General features: G+C 46.1%; 4 protein-coding genes across 5 annotated transcripts; 1 reads left to right on the top strand and 3 right to left on the bottom strand.

The window, feature by feature from the left end:
• Positions 1–319: 319 nt before the first annotated feature.
• GL218_00442 (Dedicator of cytokinesis protein 1) lies at positions 320–6,489 on the bottom strand (the record flags this gene model as incomplete). The annotated part of the gene is made up of 2 exons (XM_033576861.1): positions 320–969; positions 1,017–6,489. The coding sequence occupies 2 exons, from the start codon at positions 6,487–6,489 to the stop codon at positions 320–322; spliced, it is 6,123 nt and encodes a 2,040-aa protein (XP_033441482.1).
• Positions 6,490–9,496: 3,007 nt separating this feature from the next.
• GL218_00441 (putative udp-glucoronosyl and udp-glucosyl transferase family protein) lies at positions 9,497–11,020 on the bottom strand (the record flags this gene model as incomplete). Of its 2 annotated transcripts, none has more annotated exons than XM_033576859.1 (5): positions 9,497–9,972; positions 10,023–10,300; positions 10,355–10,670; positions 10,736–10,761; positions 10,842–11,020. In XM_033576859.1, the coding sequence occupies 5 exons, from the start codon at positions 11,018–11,020 to the stop codon at positions 9,497–9,499; spliced, it is 1,275 nt and encodes a 424-aa protein (XP_033441480.1). The 2 variants fall into 2 exon arrangements, with proteins under 2 accessions (XP_033441480.1, XP_033441481.1); XM_033576860.1 differs by having other exon boundaries at positions 10,023–10,252.
• Positions 11,021–14,013: 2,993 nt separating this feature from the next.
• Positions 14,014–15,732, bottom strand: GL218_00440 (Actin-related protein 3; the record flags this gene model as incomplete). The annotated part of the gene is made up of 7 exons (XM_033576858.1): positions 14,014–14,079; positions 14,133–14,966; positions 15,020–15,106; positions 15,160–15,206; positions 15,260–15,487; positions 15,577–15,599; positions 15,698–15,732. 7 exons carry the CDS (start codon positions 15,730–15,732, stop codon positions 14,014–14,016), a joined length of 1,320 nt encoding a protein of 439 aa, XP_033441399.1.
• A 1,485-nt stretch (positions 15,733–17,217) lies between these two features.
• On the top strand, positions 17,218–19,143 carry GL218_00439 (Threonine aspartase 1; the record flags this gene model as incomplete). The annotated part of the gene is made up of 3 exons (XM_033576857.1): positions 17,218–17,486; positions 17,552–17,751; positions 17,813–19,143. 3 exons carry the CDS (start codon positions 17,218–17,220, stop codon positions 19,141–19,143), a joined length of 1,800 nt encoding a protein of 599 aa, XP_033441811.1.
• Between the last annotated feature and the right edge of the window lie 110 nt (positions 19,144–19,253).

Genomic DNA, 19,253 nt, shown 5'->3' with positions numbered 1-19,253 from the left:
CTAATTTTCCATGGGCTGAGAGAAGAGACAGAATCTTCATCGATAACTGTTATCGAAAAAAAAAAAGGACAAAGAAAAGTTTCAAGGGAAACGACACCTAAGTAAACAGTCCGCCAGTAGCGGGTAAATGTCATTCGATACAGTAGTTGAGTTCCGGTGCCACTTCGCCCCGTCAAGATAATAGTCCAGAACGCCGGGTTTGTTCCTCAAGCTTTTTCATTATCCTGCTCCATCAAATTTGGTATTCCTTCATGTACAGTACCCACTGCCATTGTGTATTTCCAGCATCACAAACCAGCATCTTTGGATATGTCTAGTATTATTCCTCACTCACCCCACCCATGAAAAAACCATTGGGTTTGCTTGGTTTCTTTCCCAACTTCAACAAGCTCAGCCTTTTCTTGACTGAATTAAACCCTATCCCACCATCATTGGGTCTATCAAAGTCCCTCTCAAAGACATCTACTATCTCCTTGCTTTTGCGTGACCGGTCGACTGTCCAATCGGGTGTGGTTGCGTCAACGACGATACCATTGGAGTAGGGTTGAGCATACGGATTTGAGCTGAGATTAGTGTCGCTCGACTGGGTGCGGAATATACTCCTTCGATTTGAATTATCCTTTCCTCTGCTTACTTGACTGTTAGAATCGCTGCTGTCACCTTTGGTTTGCTTCAAACTCAATGTGTCGCCGTTAGACTGTTGAGGTTGCTGGGATTCCTTCTTTTTTCCACCTAAGAAGCTAAGTCTTGTCCCACGTTGCTTCATAGAAATTGGTTGAGCGGCTGATGCTTCCTCCACTACACCGGCAGCGTTTACTGCCAATACGCCAGCTTTGGCTTCCGGAGACAGGTTCTCTGTAGTAGGAGATGACCGTTGCCAAGCTGGTGACGATGCAGCTGAGGCGTTGTCGCGAGGCGGTTGAGCAGGTGCGAAAATCGCAATCTCCGGTGCGAATGTAGACAAGAAATCTAGAGCGTGTTAGTCAAATCAAACGAAACCTGCATCAATCACTTACGCTTGTACGAGTCCTCATACCCCTTCAGGAGGACAGGGTTTGTGCTACGAGCAAAACTGGCCAGACATCTCTTAATCATGATTGCGTGATCTACAAGCGCCATCTTGATTGCGTTCTCTTGTTGGTCTAGCTCTGGCTCATCATCATCATCGGACTGTGGGATAGGAAGAAGCTGACGATAGCAGGCAACACTACTATCCGATTCAGGATTTACCGAGATGCTAATGGCATCTACCATTAGTTGAGCAACTTCTTCGTCTTCTTCTTCGGCCAGTTTCTTCTCGACGGCTGTCATTTCTTGCGTCTTCCGCACAATCCGTTCAAGGGCTGTCTCCTTAGCACCCAACCGTATAGTGTGGATGTCCACAACCTCGCTACGCCGTAGGATAGTAGGAAAGGGCTCGGCCGTAGTATAGACTGTCTTTTCAGCATAGTGAGTGTCAACGGGTCCGTTGGTGCTGCGCTTAGACGATACTGAGAACATCTGTGCATGAGCCGAAAGGAGATAATCGCGAATAGGCTGTGGGACTCTAGCGCGCTGAAATACTTGGTGACTTAGATCGCGATGAGGGCTGAGGGCTGAAATGACTAAGTATTGCCCTTCAACTTCACTGTCGACATCACTGGACGTAAGGATCTGGGCAGCCGGGTACTGCTCTTGCATACGGTCTGTAAAGGCTGACGTCCGCTCAGTGGGCGAGCCCTCGTACACAAACGCCTTGTCGCGCAGATTTGAAGGAAATCCGAGACCCTTATATATAACCTTGAAGTATTTTGGTACCAACTTATCACTCTTTGCTAGCTTTTCATAAATAGTCGCAATAGCTCTCTCTGTTCTAGCAAGTTTAGCGAAGTCAAAGACATTATTCTCGTATTGGGCCTGAAGTTCCTTGTAGGCTGCGAGCGCACTACTCCAAGCTTCTCCTTCTTCGAAGTGCTTAATCATATCGAAGTAAATTCGCTCCTTTCGTTCAAAATGAGACTGTTCTGGAAGATCTGGGTCTTGTAAGGCAGGCGTTAGCCTTGAAGGGTCCCAATCGTATAATTCAGCATGAAGGCGAAGGGCTAGTCCGGCTTCCGTATGATTCTTGGCATCGAATTGCAAAGTCGCTAGTTGGTGGACGTATCGGATAAATATCTCCTCCTTCTGCATGTCTCTGAGAAACTCCATGAGCTGAAGGCGGTTGATTAAATGAGAAGCTTCGCTCGTGATATCTCCGCTATGAACGGCGACAAGAAGGTCCAGAAACTCGGCAATTGTATCGATCAAGCCTCTTAAAGCAGAGTATAGTGGATCGCCTCCAACTAGCGACAATGGCTCAAATCGGTCAAGAAGCTCACTGATAAAGAGCTTTTGCAAGATACTCTCAGTCATGGTCTTATCTTTGAAGAATCCATCCAGGCAATCGATCATCTCTGTCTGGATAACTGACAAGTCTTCACTCAGCGTCCATTCGCTGACGATCATAGTTTGGAGAACTTCGACGGCCATTCTCCTCAGTCCTTCGTGAACGCTTAGACAAAGTTCAACTATAGGACCAACCAATGTAGGGACATATTGGACTTGATAGCCGCCCATCTTAGTCAGCCCATATCGAGATCTCTCATCAAGGCTTGTCTCCCAGCCAATAGCTTCCCAGGTACGCCTTAACAACTCGGCACCGTGTTCCCTAACGTCACCGGCGATCTTCCAAACTGCTCTTCGCTTTTGTTCCGAGAAGGTCTCGAGTGCCAAGTGTCCGCTACCGACTAGTTTTAGCAATGTAGAGAAGAACATCCGCCACAATTCCGTATCGAAGTCTTCGGCATCGTCAGGGTGAGGCAAAAAGGATTCCAGGAGAATGCTTGCAAGATATTGTAGTGTTCTCATAGTTGACTTGTGGTGATAGATGTAAACACTTAGCCAACTTGATGGGAAAGCCTCCCCCTGCAATATACTTGTATGCACGTGGAGTGTATCCTTCAAGAGGCTAGTGAGGTCTTCTGCGGCCAATTCAAGTTGCATTCCATTGGGTGAGTTAGAAAGAGCGGACAAAATTGCTGACAATTCGATTAAAGCCTCGTCAAACTGAACAGCATCGCCAGGTATTTGTTTGCTCGGGAAGGGGTATGTTATTGGAAACAAAATTGAAAACCGGGTTTTGGGTTTCAGCTCCGTAGCTTGGATAGATAGGTAAGAGCCGACGATCTTCGGTATGTAGTCAGGGATCTCAGAATTAAGATGATCGACCTGGCTAGCCAGGACTGAGCAACAAAGGCGAACTTGTTCCTTCCATTGCTCTGTGACGTCGTCCGTCCGACCCCAATGTGGTGCAATCCATCTTACTGTGTTTGCACAGAGAGCTGATCGTTGCTCCGGACCAGCAAATAGGTCTAATTTAGAGTAGTTGATGATCAGAACTAGTTTATATAGCACCAGCTTGCCCTTAACCAGGGCACATGAATCCATAAAGTCAATGGCTATGTGAAGAATCTCTTCAGTAGTTAATAATCCGGTAAGTTCAGGTAACCAGGTGTGAAAGTGTTGTACGGCCAATGTCTGACTTCCGACCAGAACTGGCGCGGTGCTTCGCATCATTGAATCAAGAGCCTTGAATATACTTTGCAAGTGTCGAGTAAAGCCGGCCGTGCTGCCGGTAATGCCAATACCAGCTTCTTTAACCTTCTGCTGGCCTCTCGCATGCGTAATGAATTTAAGGATATGGCGTACAACCTTAAGGGTAGCCCTCAGCTTCCGGGCAGTCTCCGACTCGGTTGGTTTTGTAAGGAGCCGTGTGAAAGACCTAACAAGGCAGGGCGTGGCGAAGGGATAGTTGAACTTGGTCTCAGCATAGTGATCCACCAAAGGCCCCAAATTAAACCGACGGTCGTGGACTATACCCAAAACTCGAACGAGGGCAGTAAAGACGAGGTCTTCGTACTCATCGTTGCCTTGATACTCGACCAGAATACCGAAGAGAGCATCCAGGACATCGCTTAACAACTTTACAACCTCAATCTCAGGCACAAACACGAGTTGTTTCAACAGCGTTGGAATTTCGTCTCTGGGACCCTCTTTCCATTTCAATAACCCAAGGACTATTCGATCCTGCGAGAATCTAGTGCTACAGAGATACGTCCCAATTCGAAGAGTTGCAAGTGGGCCGGTAACATCACTCTGGTCGGTACGAGCGCTCCAGGGGAGAGATAGATACCCACCCCTACCTGTCGGCCCAGCCTGTGCAGTTTGCGTGTACTCATCCAACTTATAGAGGAGTAGAGAGTGCGGGCCGTCACCTAGGAACGCCTGTTGATCCCATAGGGGCATGTACGCAATTGCAAAAGGCGTATTAGGCAGATCGGAAACTGTGAACACGACATTTGATGTACTAACATCAGCGGGCAAGAGTGAGAGTCGAAGAGTTTGATCCCAGTGTTCGCCACGTTCTACAGCAAATGAGCGCCATGTAGTCATTGGCTCCGAATTTGAAGACGCGTATATACAATCCTCAATTCGCTCTCCTGATTGCCGCCGAACTTCTAAGGAAACAATAAGATTATTGCCGTGTACGTTGCTAGATATATTCGTCGCACCGGCTCCAAAACGCGAGATTAGGTTCTGACGAGCTAGAAGAGCTTCCGTGACTGTCACGTAGATGTCAGACCGAGGTTTCGTCGGGGCGCCAGAGAATCCCATCTTGCTAGTTTTACTAATGCCAGCAAGCAAAGTAGGGGTCGCTTTGATAAGAGCATCTGCATCGGGGCTGTTGAAAGACTTCAGGTGGATTTGTAATCGCTCTGCCCTTCTAGACTTTTCGTAGTGGCCTGATTTGCTTTCTAGAAGGTCACGAACCAGCCCGTCCCATCCGTCAGCGCTGTCATACTTTTCAGTAGTAAACCTCGCGGATGGTGACCAAACGGTAACCACATGCTCTGACTCTTCATCCTGTTTCATGATCGAGTTCAGACTCAGTACACCCATGCCCACCATTCTCTCCGCTAGCATCTGCGTTGGCTGTGGTCCGTCAAAGGATGGGCGTCCTACTCTTGAGCCGGCAGTACTCGGAGGCATCGTACCATCTCTACTCTCAAGATTATCCGTTCGAGGCCTGTCCTCCGGCTGTTCAGATAAGGCATCGAGCTTTGTTCCACCTCTAGAAAACGCAGATCTCGTAGTTCCCCACATAAAGCTCCTCCTAGAAGGCTTACCACCGGAGGAGGACGGTTTGTTGTTCGAAAATGGCGTATTAGGCTGACCAAACGAACCTGACCTCGAGACGGGTTTATTTGATATTACCTGCTGTGGGGAGCGTACCTTGACAATCAGGTATAGTTCTGAGTCGGCAGATGGTCCATCGCCGATATCAGCGGAAGTCAAATCAGTAAATAAGGTACGCATCTGCGGATTTCTGGTCAAATAACCCATCGTACCACCCGATGGTACCTCAATTATGTAGCTTTCCGAAAGCCTCGTCAGGGTTCCTCCGATTGATTTACTAACGAGGTACAGTACCAACGTTGTGGGCTCGTTGGAGGAACCAGCAAAGCTCCTGATATCAACCATCAGATGATGCAATGCGGACAATTCGGCTTGCGGCTGCGGTGGTTCGTCTAATAAGCTCATAACCGACTGCAACTTGGTGATTTCCACAACCGAATCGTCACCAGTTAAAACTCTTCCTCTTTCATTGGGATCTCGCACGATGACCTCTCCACCACACAGTTTATTTCCCCTAACCAGATCCCAGACAGTCCTCTCTCGCAATGCATCATATTCACGAGTTGTAAGAAGGTTATGTAGAAATTGTCTCCTCGATAGGTCCAGGGCTTGTATTAGCTGGGATACTTTGTCAAGTTTAGTATATTGCCTTGTAAGCAAGAGTTCGTGAAAATTAGTCGAGTGCCATTCACGTAGACATGACGCGATCTCGTCTACCAGAGGTTCCATAGTAGAGGTAGGCGTTTCGTCCCCCAATCTGAGCATTGGTACCGGCGCGGCTGGCCTAGGTGCGCCAGGTTCGCGTATTCTCAACTCAGAAGCACGGGCGATTGCACCACCTAACATAGTACCATTCGGTCTATGCAGTCTACTCCCGTTCTCTAGGTCTCTGAAATAGGACTTCCTCGTGCTCGAGGCCACTCCACTCTTGCCAGAGTCGCTCCCGATAGGCGGCGCATCATCATCTCCCTGGTAGTTACTACTATTTTCCGAATTCTCGTCTCCGTTATCTAACACCTCGCGTATCTCAACGCATGTGCGTGGGAAAATGCCGGAAAAGACACGAGCTTCAAGAGGTTGACCCCTGACGGAAGTTAGGCCAGCCAGAAGCGATGGAGGCGCCAACAGATACCCCCGTAGCCATTGGCCGTCTGCGGTCTCTTCGATAATATATAGATCATCGCCAATCTCTAGAGGAAGTTCGTTCTCGTTCTTGGTTTCAAAAGGATAGGTCGCAACGGCGAAGGCAATACGAGGCAAAGGTTGCCAGGGCATTGAGGCGGTTGGTCGCACCGTAGCTGCGGATCGGTCAACCGCATGAGGCGGCAGCGAAGGATGTAGGATCCGATCTTAGCTTCTTACGCGGGTACGTACGGTCGGTAGCGAGTGGAACAAGGGAAATTCATTCACTTGCGAAACAGCGGGCGACAGATGACCAGGTGACCAAATGGTAGCCAAATGGTAGTTTATCGCAAATAGACTTAGGAATGGAGAAGTGACGACGATGGTTGGATAGTTCGTTTCATGAGACGGTTGGTCTACTGTTATTTTTGATTTTGAATTTAGATCGGTCGTCGCAAATCGTGATGTGGCTGGTTGTATGGGCTTGGTACTAAGGGCCCGAGAGAAGTTCAAGTTAGGGAAACATTAGAAGATTGTAACAGATCAAAAAGATGATAGAAGAGGATGGGGGGTATCAAAAATCAAACAAATGAAATTGCCGTTGACGAAAGAGAGTAATTGTTCGGATAGTCGAAGCTTGCAGTTAAGACGAAGGCCAGCAGAAGGTTAGAAGGTTAAAAAAAAGAGGGTATTCACACAATAGGGTACCGGGGTTTACCTCTCGTATAGGCAGTGAAGAACTTTGATACTGAATAAAAGAACAAAGTTTTGACAAGGGGGGGGAAGCCTTCAATTCGAGTTGCAAGCTTACAAGCTTCACCATCTCGTTAACATAGTATACATTTGATGGTACCTGCAAAATTGCGATAGGACGGGCCAACGAGAGGTTGCGATTGGGAAAGACAGGGGTTATTAAAGAGAAAATAAAAAAATAATTAGTGTAGTCCGTTCAACCCCTGGGCCTAACTCTGCACGTACCTACGTTAAGTACAGATAGGTACAGACAAACAGAAAAGACATGGCTTGCAGGCACAATGCAGAAGAATCGAGCCACTGGGGAAGCAGCTCTGAGATTTGGGAGACCATCCAATTGGGCAATGGAGCAACTAGATCCTGCCGAAATAACCTGGATAGTTGGGCAAAATGCTACTACTCAAACTACTTGTACCTTAGTAGATTAGCTTAGAAGTTCGACGTTACGCCGTTGTATGGAACTAGCGACATAAAGCTTGTCGCAATTGAATTTACATTACACTAGATACGCGACTACACTTATTACGATAGGTATTGCCTGTTCTACCCTTATTCTGCCCTGTCTCCCCTTTTAAATTTACTTTTACATAGGTACCTAAGGCACAACAATTTAGAGCGGGTCAATGCCCACATAGCACATTAAACTGACGGCGCCACGGGAGGGGGATCGTCGTCTATCAACTTCCCCCCCCTCCCCCCAACTAATAACAAATTGTTATTAACCTTGGAAGTTATTAACAACTGAAAATCACAAGGTCACCTCGATATGTACCGGACACCTGCGGTACCACTCCTACACGCGAACTTCATTTAGAGCTACATATTTTCAGACTTGGCAACCACATGGAGAATTAACAACGGCGCATTCAAATTTCCTACCCGAGTCTTGTCATCCTATCATATATCCTACCATATTTTCATCTAATACTACATCTCACATTATTTACATTATTTACATTATTTTTCACTATTTCGCCCCCTTTCTGACACGTCTAACTTTTGCATAATAATGACAACACCGCCGGAGCATAACATTTCCAGGTCAGACATGTTAAACATGTGAAGCAAAGCCGGCTTTATGTCCACTTAACAATCTTTTAACTTTGGGTCGGACACCTTCCACAGAACATTTCGCCGTGCACCAGCACACCCAAACAGACCCCATTTATAGATTTCATCTCGGCCATATCATCCCGAGATATCTTAACTCAAGGTTTTATTTGGTTCGGAATGTCTTAAAGCATTTCAGTCCGGTAAAAAAGAGTTGAACATGATTCATATATTTCACTCTTCCCATTATAGTACAATCACATCTGTATTAATTATTCTCCTTACTCTGTGTTGTTATACTAGAGTTGCCCAAGAGCTGAAGGGCCGAATCCCCTTTATGCGTATTACCTCAATTCTTGCCATGTCATAAATCATAGTCAACCCTCAGCTATGGTCAACACTCCATCGCACAACTCGATTCGAGCTGTCTCCCAGGGCGGCGCGGCCTTTGTACATAGTATTACCTAAATACAAGCTTTAGCCCCCGTGTTCTATCACGTCAACATAATTCCCAGTACCACAGGTGAGAAATACTATGGCCTTGGCATCATTATATCTCCTTTGCCTCGAGGGAAATATTATTCTTTAGCACCATATCATCATATGTTATACAGGATATGCCTAGAAGCTTGATGCTGCTATGCCAGTTACACCTCGGGCAGCAGGGTTAGGAGAATCAAATTGCCTCTAGTTCCCCACAACACCCCTTTCAGGAATATAAATAAAATACCTATCCAAGAGCAATTAACTTTTGGATGTGACCGATAAGCTTTACCAGGATTTATGCATAGGTACCGACAGGTACACAGGAGATATGCTATACGTAAGGCTCATTGCATATAGTCCCATGTTATCTTACATCAGTGTACCAATTACAAAAACTCGTCGCTTTATGATTTTGGTTCTTTTAGTAGAAAGGTAGCCATCCTACCCTACTTACTATGCATCTAATCGTCAACAAGATACTCTACCATTTAAGACGATGAATTACCCTTGGTGTATATAATACCTGGGTAGCAATCTCATACTAAAAACGCAGTCTATTTTACGAATCCTGGAGTTTAACTCAACCTTATAACTCTCAATTCTTATTTAAAGATTTACTTTTTGCTAGTTGTATTATTTTTAGCCGATTAGTTTGCAAAATTACAACGTCAGATGAATCATGTTAAGACGAGGCCAGCTCGTACGGGAACAGGTAGGTAATGAACACACTCCCGACCTTGTATTTTGAGTATATCGCATCCCAACACTTACGAGCATACCATTGAATACATAAGAAATAGTTATTAAAGAGTGTAAAAGTGTGCTATGTCAAATCACACATGAGTAGCCGGATATCTGTTTCCCAAAATCCTCAAATATCCGTCTCGACGGTACCGTCCCTCCCCGTGCTAGTAGAAGCATAACCAGAGTCCGAGTACTTGTCGAAAAAGTGGCAGTCGTTAGGATTGCCAAAGTCAAACGGGCTCATGTCAAACTCATCGATCGTAGGGTCCAGAAAATACGACACGTCCAGCAAAGCGTCCTTGTCTTCCTCACTCGTCGGAGCAGGCTGTTCCCTTGCGACAGGAGAACTAGGCGTACGAGCCCTTGGAGTTGCAGCAGGAGTTGCCGATGCCGACAAATCATTATGTGGGAGATCCTTGAAGAACTCGAATAGACCATCGCGAATGATGTCAGGGAGGCCGACCAGCATATCTGCCTGAACTTTCTCGAATGACCTCTCGACCTTCTTCTGAACAAACTTAGGCAACTCTTTTCTGAGCCGCTTCTCTACCTTTTTCCATTCAGCACGTTTAGAGAATCCCAGGGAATCGTTGCCGTCATAATCTATCGGATGGTTAACACTTTTTACGCTGCTAAATCTTGGATTGGCTTACATGGTGTTGGCATAGCATTAAAGTTAGCACTTGGGAACAGGATCTTGTAAATCTCTCCCCATCTCTGCTCATCAGTCATGCCGGGACAGTTCTTCCTTCGCACTTTTAACTTTGCTTCGGTGGCCTCATCGATGCCTTGCAGCACTGGAACCACATCTAACTTCTCACAAGGCACGTCAGCCCGAATATGTTCAGCTAGATCCTTAGCATCATCGAAGGGATCAGTGCATCTAGGACAAACGTGTTTCGGCAATCGGTGAGCGCGATAAAGATGCTCCCTTACACGAATTTTTAGTATGGTAATAGGCACATCATTTCTTTGGAAGACTTACTTCAAGCGATGCAGGGAAGTCCAGCCTGGGCCAGCACAACTTCGGTGTTTGTTATGCGCTTTTGGGTCATTTTTGTAGAAAGGGCAAGCGAACTTTCGCTCCGATTCCGTATCTTTCTTCGCACGCTTACTGCCACCTCTATCCGGATCACCTTCATCACCCCCGGCTGAAGAATTATCCTGGTCGTCTCCACCTAATCGACGTTTTGTTCTAGTTGAACGACCTGATTGGCCTTGCTCAGAACTGCCACTTCCAGACTCTGTACCTTTAGAGCTACCAGCGGAGCTACCCGACGCTTCAGATGCCTCACATGCATCTTATTGATGTTAATTACTCGTTCAAATTCAGAGCGTTACCTTCATAGGAAAGTGAGGGGTTAACGAGCAAAGAAAATGCGTTGTGACATACTATACACGATAGTCAGCCCCTATCTAATATAGCTCAGAGAGGAAACCAAGTTGCCACGGAGGAAAACTTTCATACTAACCAGGAGATAATTGCGAGTCTCTTATCAAGCCACCGATTGAACTTAGCCATTACAAGCTCGACACCCTCTTGTCTCTTGATGGCCACGTACTGATCAGGTGTCAGTCCTCTCTCACTTCCGTGGTTGAGTTGGCAATGGCTGAGTTCTCGAGCAGCGCGTGTCTGCTTTTCGCCCTCCATAAGACCGGCTACTCTATGTCGCTTCTGTGATGATTCCCCAGGATTATATCCTTCGTGCTGTATACTGAATTCTTTCCTGTATACACTAAGCTCGCCCAGACATTTCTCGGGGTCTAGATTGACAAATCTAGTATTGTTAACGATGAGCGAGTCCCCAGCTAGAGTATAGTCGGGACAAGCTATCCTACTCTGCTAAAGTGACGGTAAGAATAGTTTCATTTCGACTCTTATGGGAGCCTTACCGAGTCACCGGCGCTTGTCGGTTCTGGTATCTGCGGCTTAGTAAAGTCACTCCTGGATAAGGCCAACTTCTTGACCATGCTTCGCTTGAGGCGATGTTCACGACGGGAGGTGATCCGCTCCCACTGGGCCACGAGCTTCGTCCTAGTCGCGTCCCAAGTGTGCTCAAAGGAATTAAAACAGTTGGTTTGGAGGTGGCGGTTCGATTTTACCCGCCCAATAGCCAAGTTGTAAGTATGAAGAGATTCGTGCAACTGACGGTGGCGATATTGATAAAGGTGACAGTGAGTAACAGAGCTCTCTGGGTGAAGGTTGTGAGCAGTCAGTATATCACGAGGTCTTTGAAGCATCTCTCCTAAATATAATGTGGAGTCATCACGCAGGTGACGATAGAACAGTCGCTTATAGGCAGCATTTATTGACAATTAAAGGGCCAAGTTAAAAGAAGTAGTAATGATAGTAGTATAATGACTTTAATCGTGTCCCTGGTATTTTGAAATATCAATTTCTGTTCAAATAGGGAGAGTTAATATATACGAAGTAAAATCGCTATATTTCGTTCATCTCCCCGACCAAAATACCCAATACTTATACTCTACCGGTTTTGCGCAACGGCGCAAAACGAGGTGGAGATATGCGCAAGCTGACAATCTACCAATCACGCATGCTGACGTGCTCGATGCTGATTGCGTAGAATACCCTCGGGAGCGCAACACGATAGGACTTGCCGGCATTGTGTGCAATACGCCTTCGCGTACCTGACACCTAAGGCCCCAATATCGCGAAGTCCTGACCCGTGCATTACCCAGAGGACGACAAAGTCGCGCGGAACGTAGCTAGGCCGATATCCCTCCTTGAGACAATTTATAGCTCCGAAGCGATGTAGGTAGTTTTGAGCAGAATCTTAACATCGTTATCGCGCTTCAGCGCGCGGTATAGTGGCCGTCCATAAAATGAAAGCGGAAGCCAGGCCAGTATAATGAGTCTCCGTAGACAAATCCAAACTAGAATCATTAGAGCAATTAAGACCTGAAGAACCTCTTCGTAGATATTTTTGCCTTAGCCGATCATACTGAGGATCGAAGTTACACTGTTACCTTCTCACAGCAAACCCCTTTCGCATCCTGCCAAGCTTTTCCCCAAGACAGTGGATAAGTCCAGGGTTCACTATGTCTCAAGCCACAATCTCGTCAAGCCAACTATCCAGCGACCAGTAAGTAGCAGACTGCCTTGATAGCAAAATCCCATCTCTAACATAGCGACGCGATAGAAGCCGGCGAGCATCTTCCGAGATGATGAAATACTATCTCGCCAGTCGCCCCAGTACAACAACGGATAGGCTTGTTCAAGGCAATATCATGTCAGACGGAGATCTCATAGACAATCTTAAGAAAAAGGAATCCCAACTAGATGTGTTAGTAAGGCGGGCGAAGGGGGACGTTTCTAAGTCGACATAGGCAAGCGGATATCGTTGAAAATATACCCCGGAACAAAATAAAAAGGAATAAAAAGAGAAGCTATAATAGAAGAAAGTTATGGGAAAGATAAAGGGCGAGGGCATAAGAGTAGACGTTAATATAATGTTTTTGATTCCCCAGGTTTATTTATTCTTGGGTCCAAGCGTGCAGTCTTCCACACCGCCCCCCTTTTTCCTCCACGAATCCATTCATGCATCTAAATCCTTTCTTTTCACAATTCTAGTTCCATCGGAACACTGATCTATTCGCTGTTCCAAGAACGGGGCGCTTAATAGAAATAATGGAGACGTGTCAAGTAGGTTGGGTTAGGTAGGTAGTTATTGGTATCCCAATCTTCCAGCCAATGACTCCCGTGCCCCACGATGAGCGGCGCGAACATTGGAGGAACCAAAATTTTAAACGCTTCATCAACAATCAATAAGAATTGAGGGATGACCTCCGATGATACACTTCCGCCTATAGTTGCGGGTGTTTTGCCCTCAGCAGACCTACCGATTTAGTGCCACTTGGACCAATGGCGATAGTAGGTTATACATACATGTCATGTCGTCTCTTATTCATTAGAAATCGGCATTTCCATTGTTATCATGAATGATCATCTATACAAATCATAGGATTGGCACAGACGATATAAGTTTCGGAAGCCTGGGTGCGCCGCTATTATAAATGATAACAACTAGGCGGGAGACCTAGAACAGACCTCGATCATACTGACAATTATGAGCGCGAGGAGTCAATTTGAAGCTGCGGTTAGTCGCCGTTTGGCTCTTTCCATAATAAACTTATGATCTTCTGTGGTAGCTTTATACTGTAGCACATAAGTAGGTTAATCTCGCTTCTTGGGGTGATAGTATTTAGTGCTACTAAGTATATTTTGTAGATGATTTATAATACTTGTTAAATATTTCTTGAATAGTAGCTTTTACTAGTCTTATATTAGGTAGTTGGTTGCTCTAAGTAGAACTATAAGGAATGTAGGGTATAGAAAGTAAAATTTCTACCTTTAGTTTTTTATTTGGGTATTAAGATCCTAGGTATTATGTATTGAAACGAAACAAGGCAGAGATAGGATAGTAATAATGTCTAATATCTAGACCTGACACGGGAAGCAACTTTGGATTTCTTTCGACCGAGACATCAAAAAGGCAAGTATCAAATAAATTTTGGTGGTCATTCATAATTTTAATAATCAGTTTGCTACTCTTTTGAATACACATCCACCCTTTACACCTTCTTGTCCTCTATCTGGTATCGCAATTAAATGTCAGCTTCACTCTACGAACCACCAGGTCCACCAAGTAGAGCAAATCTTCGTACGATTCCCGGCCCGTATTCTTGATACTGTACCAAGTTAATTATCAGTAACCTGTTAGTTTAAACTAGGGAAGACTTACCTCGGCTTTAGTGTGGCAGTACGATCGGAACTCAGGGGTCTGTCCTAACAAGCTACCACCAAACCATGGACCGTGTCGCTGTCGCTTATGTGTGATGACCTGCACCTCCAAGCCACCGCTCTTCGCTCCTCCGCTGCGAACCTCGCTAGCTCGAATTCGGGCATCAACTAAATGTTTGATGTCACGTTGTAATCTTCGCCCAAAGTCCTTATATAGCGTGCTACCTCCTGATAACACGATGTTCTTGTACAATCCTCGTCGAACGTCGATCGGACTAGATTGAATGACACCATCAACCACAACAGGTAGTGGCGTTAAGAAGTCGGAAGAATAGATTTCTGGATTAAAGAATATTTCAGGGGCAAGAAACCGCTCGTATCCTACGTCGACGGTGACCTGGCGACCACCTGGTTGAGAGACCACGTGTTTGGCAAACCGACTACGATCTCGATCGAACTTCGAAAACTCTTTGACAATATCGGGACATACGTAACAGTACTCTTCCTTAATCTCCTGGGCCGTCTTCAGCGAGCTGTCAGGCTCTCCTCGATCACGCAGAAGGGATTGAACAAAGTAGGTGATGTCTCGGCCGGCAATCGGAATGGACTTAATCGATGACCCAATTACATAACCTTCAGCAACAGGAATGACGTGCGTAACACCGTCACCCGAGTCGATAACAGTACCCGTAAGAGAACGGTCTGATACTTTTGCTGATGTCCAAGATGCGGCAAGGGCAAGGACAGCTTGGACAGCAATATAGAGGCCGGCACAATTGAAGGATTCGAAGAAGATTTCGGCCGTGTTCTCTCGGTTTTCGGGAGGGTTCAAAGGCTACAGTACGTTAGCGGGCATTCGCGGTGGTAGAATCAACGGTGGCTTCGTACGGGTTCGGTTAAGAGAAAATAGTGATCTTCAGGTTCGACACGAAGATATTTGAAGATGGAGTTAGACCAGAATCTTTCCATGTGATCCTAATATGATATGTCAGTATTGGACTCGATGATGGTAGGTCCGGGACTTATACCCAGTTCTCTATTTGACCGTGTCGGATCGGGTAGTGTAGCCCGTAACCTATCCCAATATCAATACCTGAGTCACATAAAATGACTACCGATCAGACTGACCTGGCCCGTTCGCAGCAGCGATTGCCTCATCGCCGATGAAGAAATCCAAGTCTTCGGTACCCCGTTTTGTCGATAAATGGCCTCCGGGACCAGCACCCCCTGTAAGGAAAGATGGCTTGTTTGCCACGGCCGGCCGGCCAGACCCGGTTCCGCCGCTACCGCCTGCTCCTCCTTTCGTAGCTATCGCGGTTGGGAAAACGAACGAGGGAGAATCGTTACCGGCAAAACCTATTATCGTAAAGAAGCGGTGGGTTAGAGGATTGTAGTTGATAGGGTTATATGGCGGTGTATTGAGCCAACGTAAGAAGCCAGCTTACCAAGCTTTGAGAATCCCGTGCCGCTATGTTCGAAAATCAAGTTAGAATTACTTTCTTCCGTATTCTGAGATGTTTAGGAGGCATCAAATGAGCTATTGATTGCGGGGTCATGAATACATACTTGTCCATGACAACGGCAGGGGTTTGGTTCGCCATTTTGAAAGGATAGGAGCTACGCAAGCTAGGGAGAGATCCAAATCAAAGCTCAGCGCCGAGTAAGGGAAAGAAGCGTCGTTATGGTGGTGAAACAACCCACGGGGCAGCTGTTGAAATTGGTTGGTGATGATGTAGGCTGGAAAGTTGAAATTACGTGCCTATCGTGAGGTTAGGTTGCTAGGTATAGTGTGGCTGTGCGCCGACCCAGCTGGAGGGGTGGGGACCTAAATGTACGTACCCAGCTATGAATGCGGCTGAGTACATGTACCTAACTCAAGGTAGCTGAGAACCTTAGCTGTCTGCTACTTGCACTAAGTCAAACTCTATAAATCTCCGGGGCTCACAGTACATTGTTGAAGGTATATTGAATTGACTTGGACCATATAACTTCTAAGACAATATTCTATCCACGTCAACTTCTTTTCGTTTTCAATGTGAATGACATGCTATGCAGCACTATTCTTTACATAACATCTTTTTTTAAAATTGTTTTTTTCTTTTCTTAAAGCCCCAAATTCAATTGGGAATTTAGAAAGATATATCAAAGTTAAGAGTTAAGGAAGGCAATGGTATAAGTTGAAGTAGGTACGACCCTTACACAGTCACTCATATTTTCAACTTTAGAGGTAAGAGCTCTTTAGACATACGTACCTACCTACATACATTTTCTCATGTGCTTATTTCTCACTATTCTACCTAACATAGTTCAAGGGGTTGCTCTTATTTCTCTGGCTCGGCTTTACTACATATCATTGAAGGTTCTAGCTTCCAACATCAAATAACTATTTCGATATTGCCAAACATCTCCTTCGCTACTTAAGTAGTAAATTATTATAGAGGAATCTGCTCCTAAGTCTCGCCATCTTTCATCCAGTCCTCACTCCATTTCCTTTAAATCTCCCTACCTATCTTACTTTTATCGCTCCATCAACGCTGTATCGCCTTCATACCACGTATGTGGCTCGTCCAGAGCTTGTCGGCATTAATTACCCGGTGCTGGTTCTTCAGCTTCGCCCACCTTAACGATTAGCATGGTATCTTACCACCCAAGTTCTTGATCCCTTGCCTCTATTACTTGTAGCTCAGCTTATAGCTTCGCTCTCGCCAACATTGCCTCACACAAAAGGAATCGTCCTAAATAGCTACATTGCTTTATCGGTATCCTGAGTATTTAAATACCTCGCCGTTTTACTTCGTATCACGAGCTAGGAAGTTCCGGCAGCTTCCAATACCTCCCTAATACCGAATAATTTTGGTGGAATTCTAGCTCCAGAAGCGCTGCCCCTAAATTGACAGGAATCTATTCGATCCCGTACTCGTCTTAGTCGAATCAACAGACAGAACATATCCGCTAGGATTCTTAGTTCAAATTCGAAAAATAATAATACGAATTTGCCCATTTTTGTATAAGAGAGTCAGAAGACAGAAGTTCAATTTCACAACCGAATCCGGTATATTCCCCTATTTCCATACCTTATACTGAGTATGGATTCGGGAGATTCTCAAGACAACGCTATCTCTACCTGGCATGGTGATTATATCGAACAGGACGATGTCATTGACGGTCTGCCCTGGACCACCGAGCACCTAAGACCTCCCTCACCATTGGAAGATGGTAACATCGTTTCTATGGATGGAGCTATAGATCGCTGGGGAAAACGTAAGAAATTCCCGGTAGCAGCCATATTTATTCATGCTGGGGCCGGATACCACAGCGTTGCAAATGAGAGCCTGCACCTGGAAGCCTGCAACGAGTAAGCACTTTGACATTTTCATTATAATTCTAGTGTTTTTGGCAACCCATTCTGACATCAAGTAGAGCTGCACGTCTGAGCATAAAACTCCTGCGGTCAGGCCATTCGGCTGTGGATGCTGTCGAGGCTGCCATCAAATCCCTCGAGGACAAGGAGATCACCAATGCTGGCTACGGAAGTAACTTGGCAATTGATGGGACGGTAGAGTGTGACGCTACCTTAGTCGATCATTTTGGTCGCAGTGGAGCCTGTGGTGCAGTTCCTAGTAAGTTGGTTAGCAGTACCTTCAAACATGAGTTGTATTTGCTTACAAGTCTGGTTTATAGATGTCAAGAATCCAATCTCTTTGGCTAAGATTATTCTCCTGTCTAGTAGCAAGCCCCTTTCTTTACGACGTGTTCCTCCGAATCTGCTTATTGGAGAAGGCGCCAAGGAATTTGCACGAGAATCAGGAATGCTATTGGTTCCCAATCAATTTCTCGTGTCGAGAAATGCTAGAGACCGTTATGTTAGATGGCAGGAAGATATGAGGCGGGCGGAGGGCAAAACATCTCTATCTCTAGCGCCCAGCACATACGACCGAGCTCTTGACGATCATGGCAGTGCAATCCGCCAGAACGCACACCCGGACCACACAACTGCTATACTGACTGGAACATGGAATGAAGGTCAGCCAGACTCTCCAGCTTTGCCTTCTTCGCCATGGGATAATGGGTCTTCCATGCTACTAAAACTTAGTTCTACTCAAGTTTCACCCAAGACCCACGTTGAGCGCAGCCCGCTTAGCTTCTTAGGATCACTTACAGGTTCAAAAACTGCGGCTGGAGAGATACCGTCTTCTACTTCGAAGCGTCCACGATTCAGCCTAGGCCCAAGTAATGAATCACTGAAGTCGAATTCTAGTACGTCGATATCTAAGGGTGTAGCTAGGACAACTCTTCATGATGGGGCTAGTTCAAACGTCCCTGTAGACCCTCCCATATCCAAAGTCGGACAGGCTCCCACCACTATGGCTACTGCATATCTTGACAAGTCGCCACCATTTAGGACTGTCGACCATCATAAGGAGGACAATAAAGATGCCGATAAAATTACTGATACAGTAGGTGCAATTGCAATCGACATGTCAGGAAAAATTGCCGCTGGGTCATCTTCTGGTGGTATTGGCATGAAGCATCGAGGACGAATTGGTCCGGCCGCCTTAGTCGGAATCGGGACAGCTGTCGTTCCAAACGACGAAAATGACCAAGACGGCATCGCCGTTGCCGCTGTAACAAGTGGCACCGGCGAACATATGGCTACTACGATGGCGTCGCAAAAATGTGCCGAGCGGATATATCAAGGGACGCGCCGTGGACCGGGCGGAAAAGATGTAGCCGAGGATGATGAGAACGCGATTCTCCAAGGCTTCATTGCTAATGACTTCCAGGAACATCCAGGCGTCAAATATTCTTCCTCAGCTGGAGCCATTGGCGTCATGGCGGTAAAGAAGGGGCCATTAGGATATTATTTATACTTCGCGCATAACACCGACTCTTTTGCCGTAGCCTCGATGGGTTCTAACGACGTTCAGCCAGCTTGTGTCATGTCGCGCATCAGGGAAGGAAGTTCTGGTCTCGCTCGCATTGCCCAAGGAGGTCGTAAAATCCACATATGAGCTGGTTGTATCACACATTGATATTCGATCTATAGGACTCGTTATATCAAACCGGGACTTTTTGCAAAGCTTACCGGTTTCTCTTCACTTCATACCCACCCGCTCACCTA

This window comes from Daldinia childiae (genome assembly GCF_008694065.1).
Source record: "Daldinia childiae strain JS-1345 chromosome Unknown Scaffold1, whole genome shotgun sequence".
In the NCBI taxonomy this organism is placed as follows: domain Eukaryota; kingdom Fungi; phylum Ascomycota; class Sordariomycetes; order Xylariales; family Hypoxylaceae; genus Daldinia; species Daldinia childiae.
This window is presented reverse-complemented; position numbering and strand designations above follow the sequence as displayed.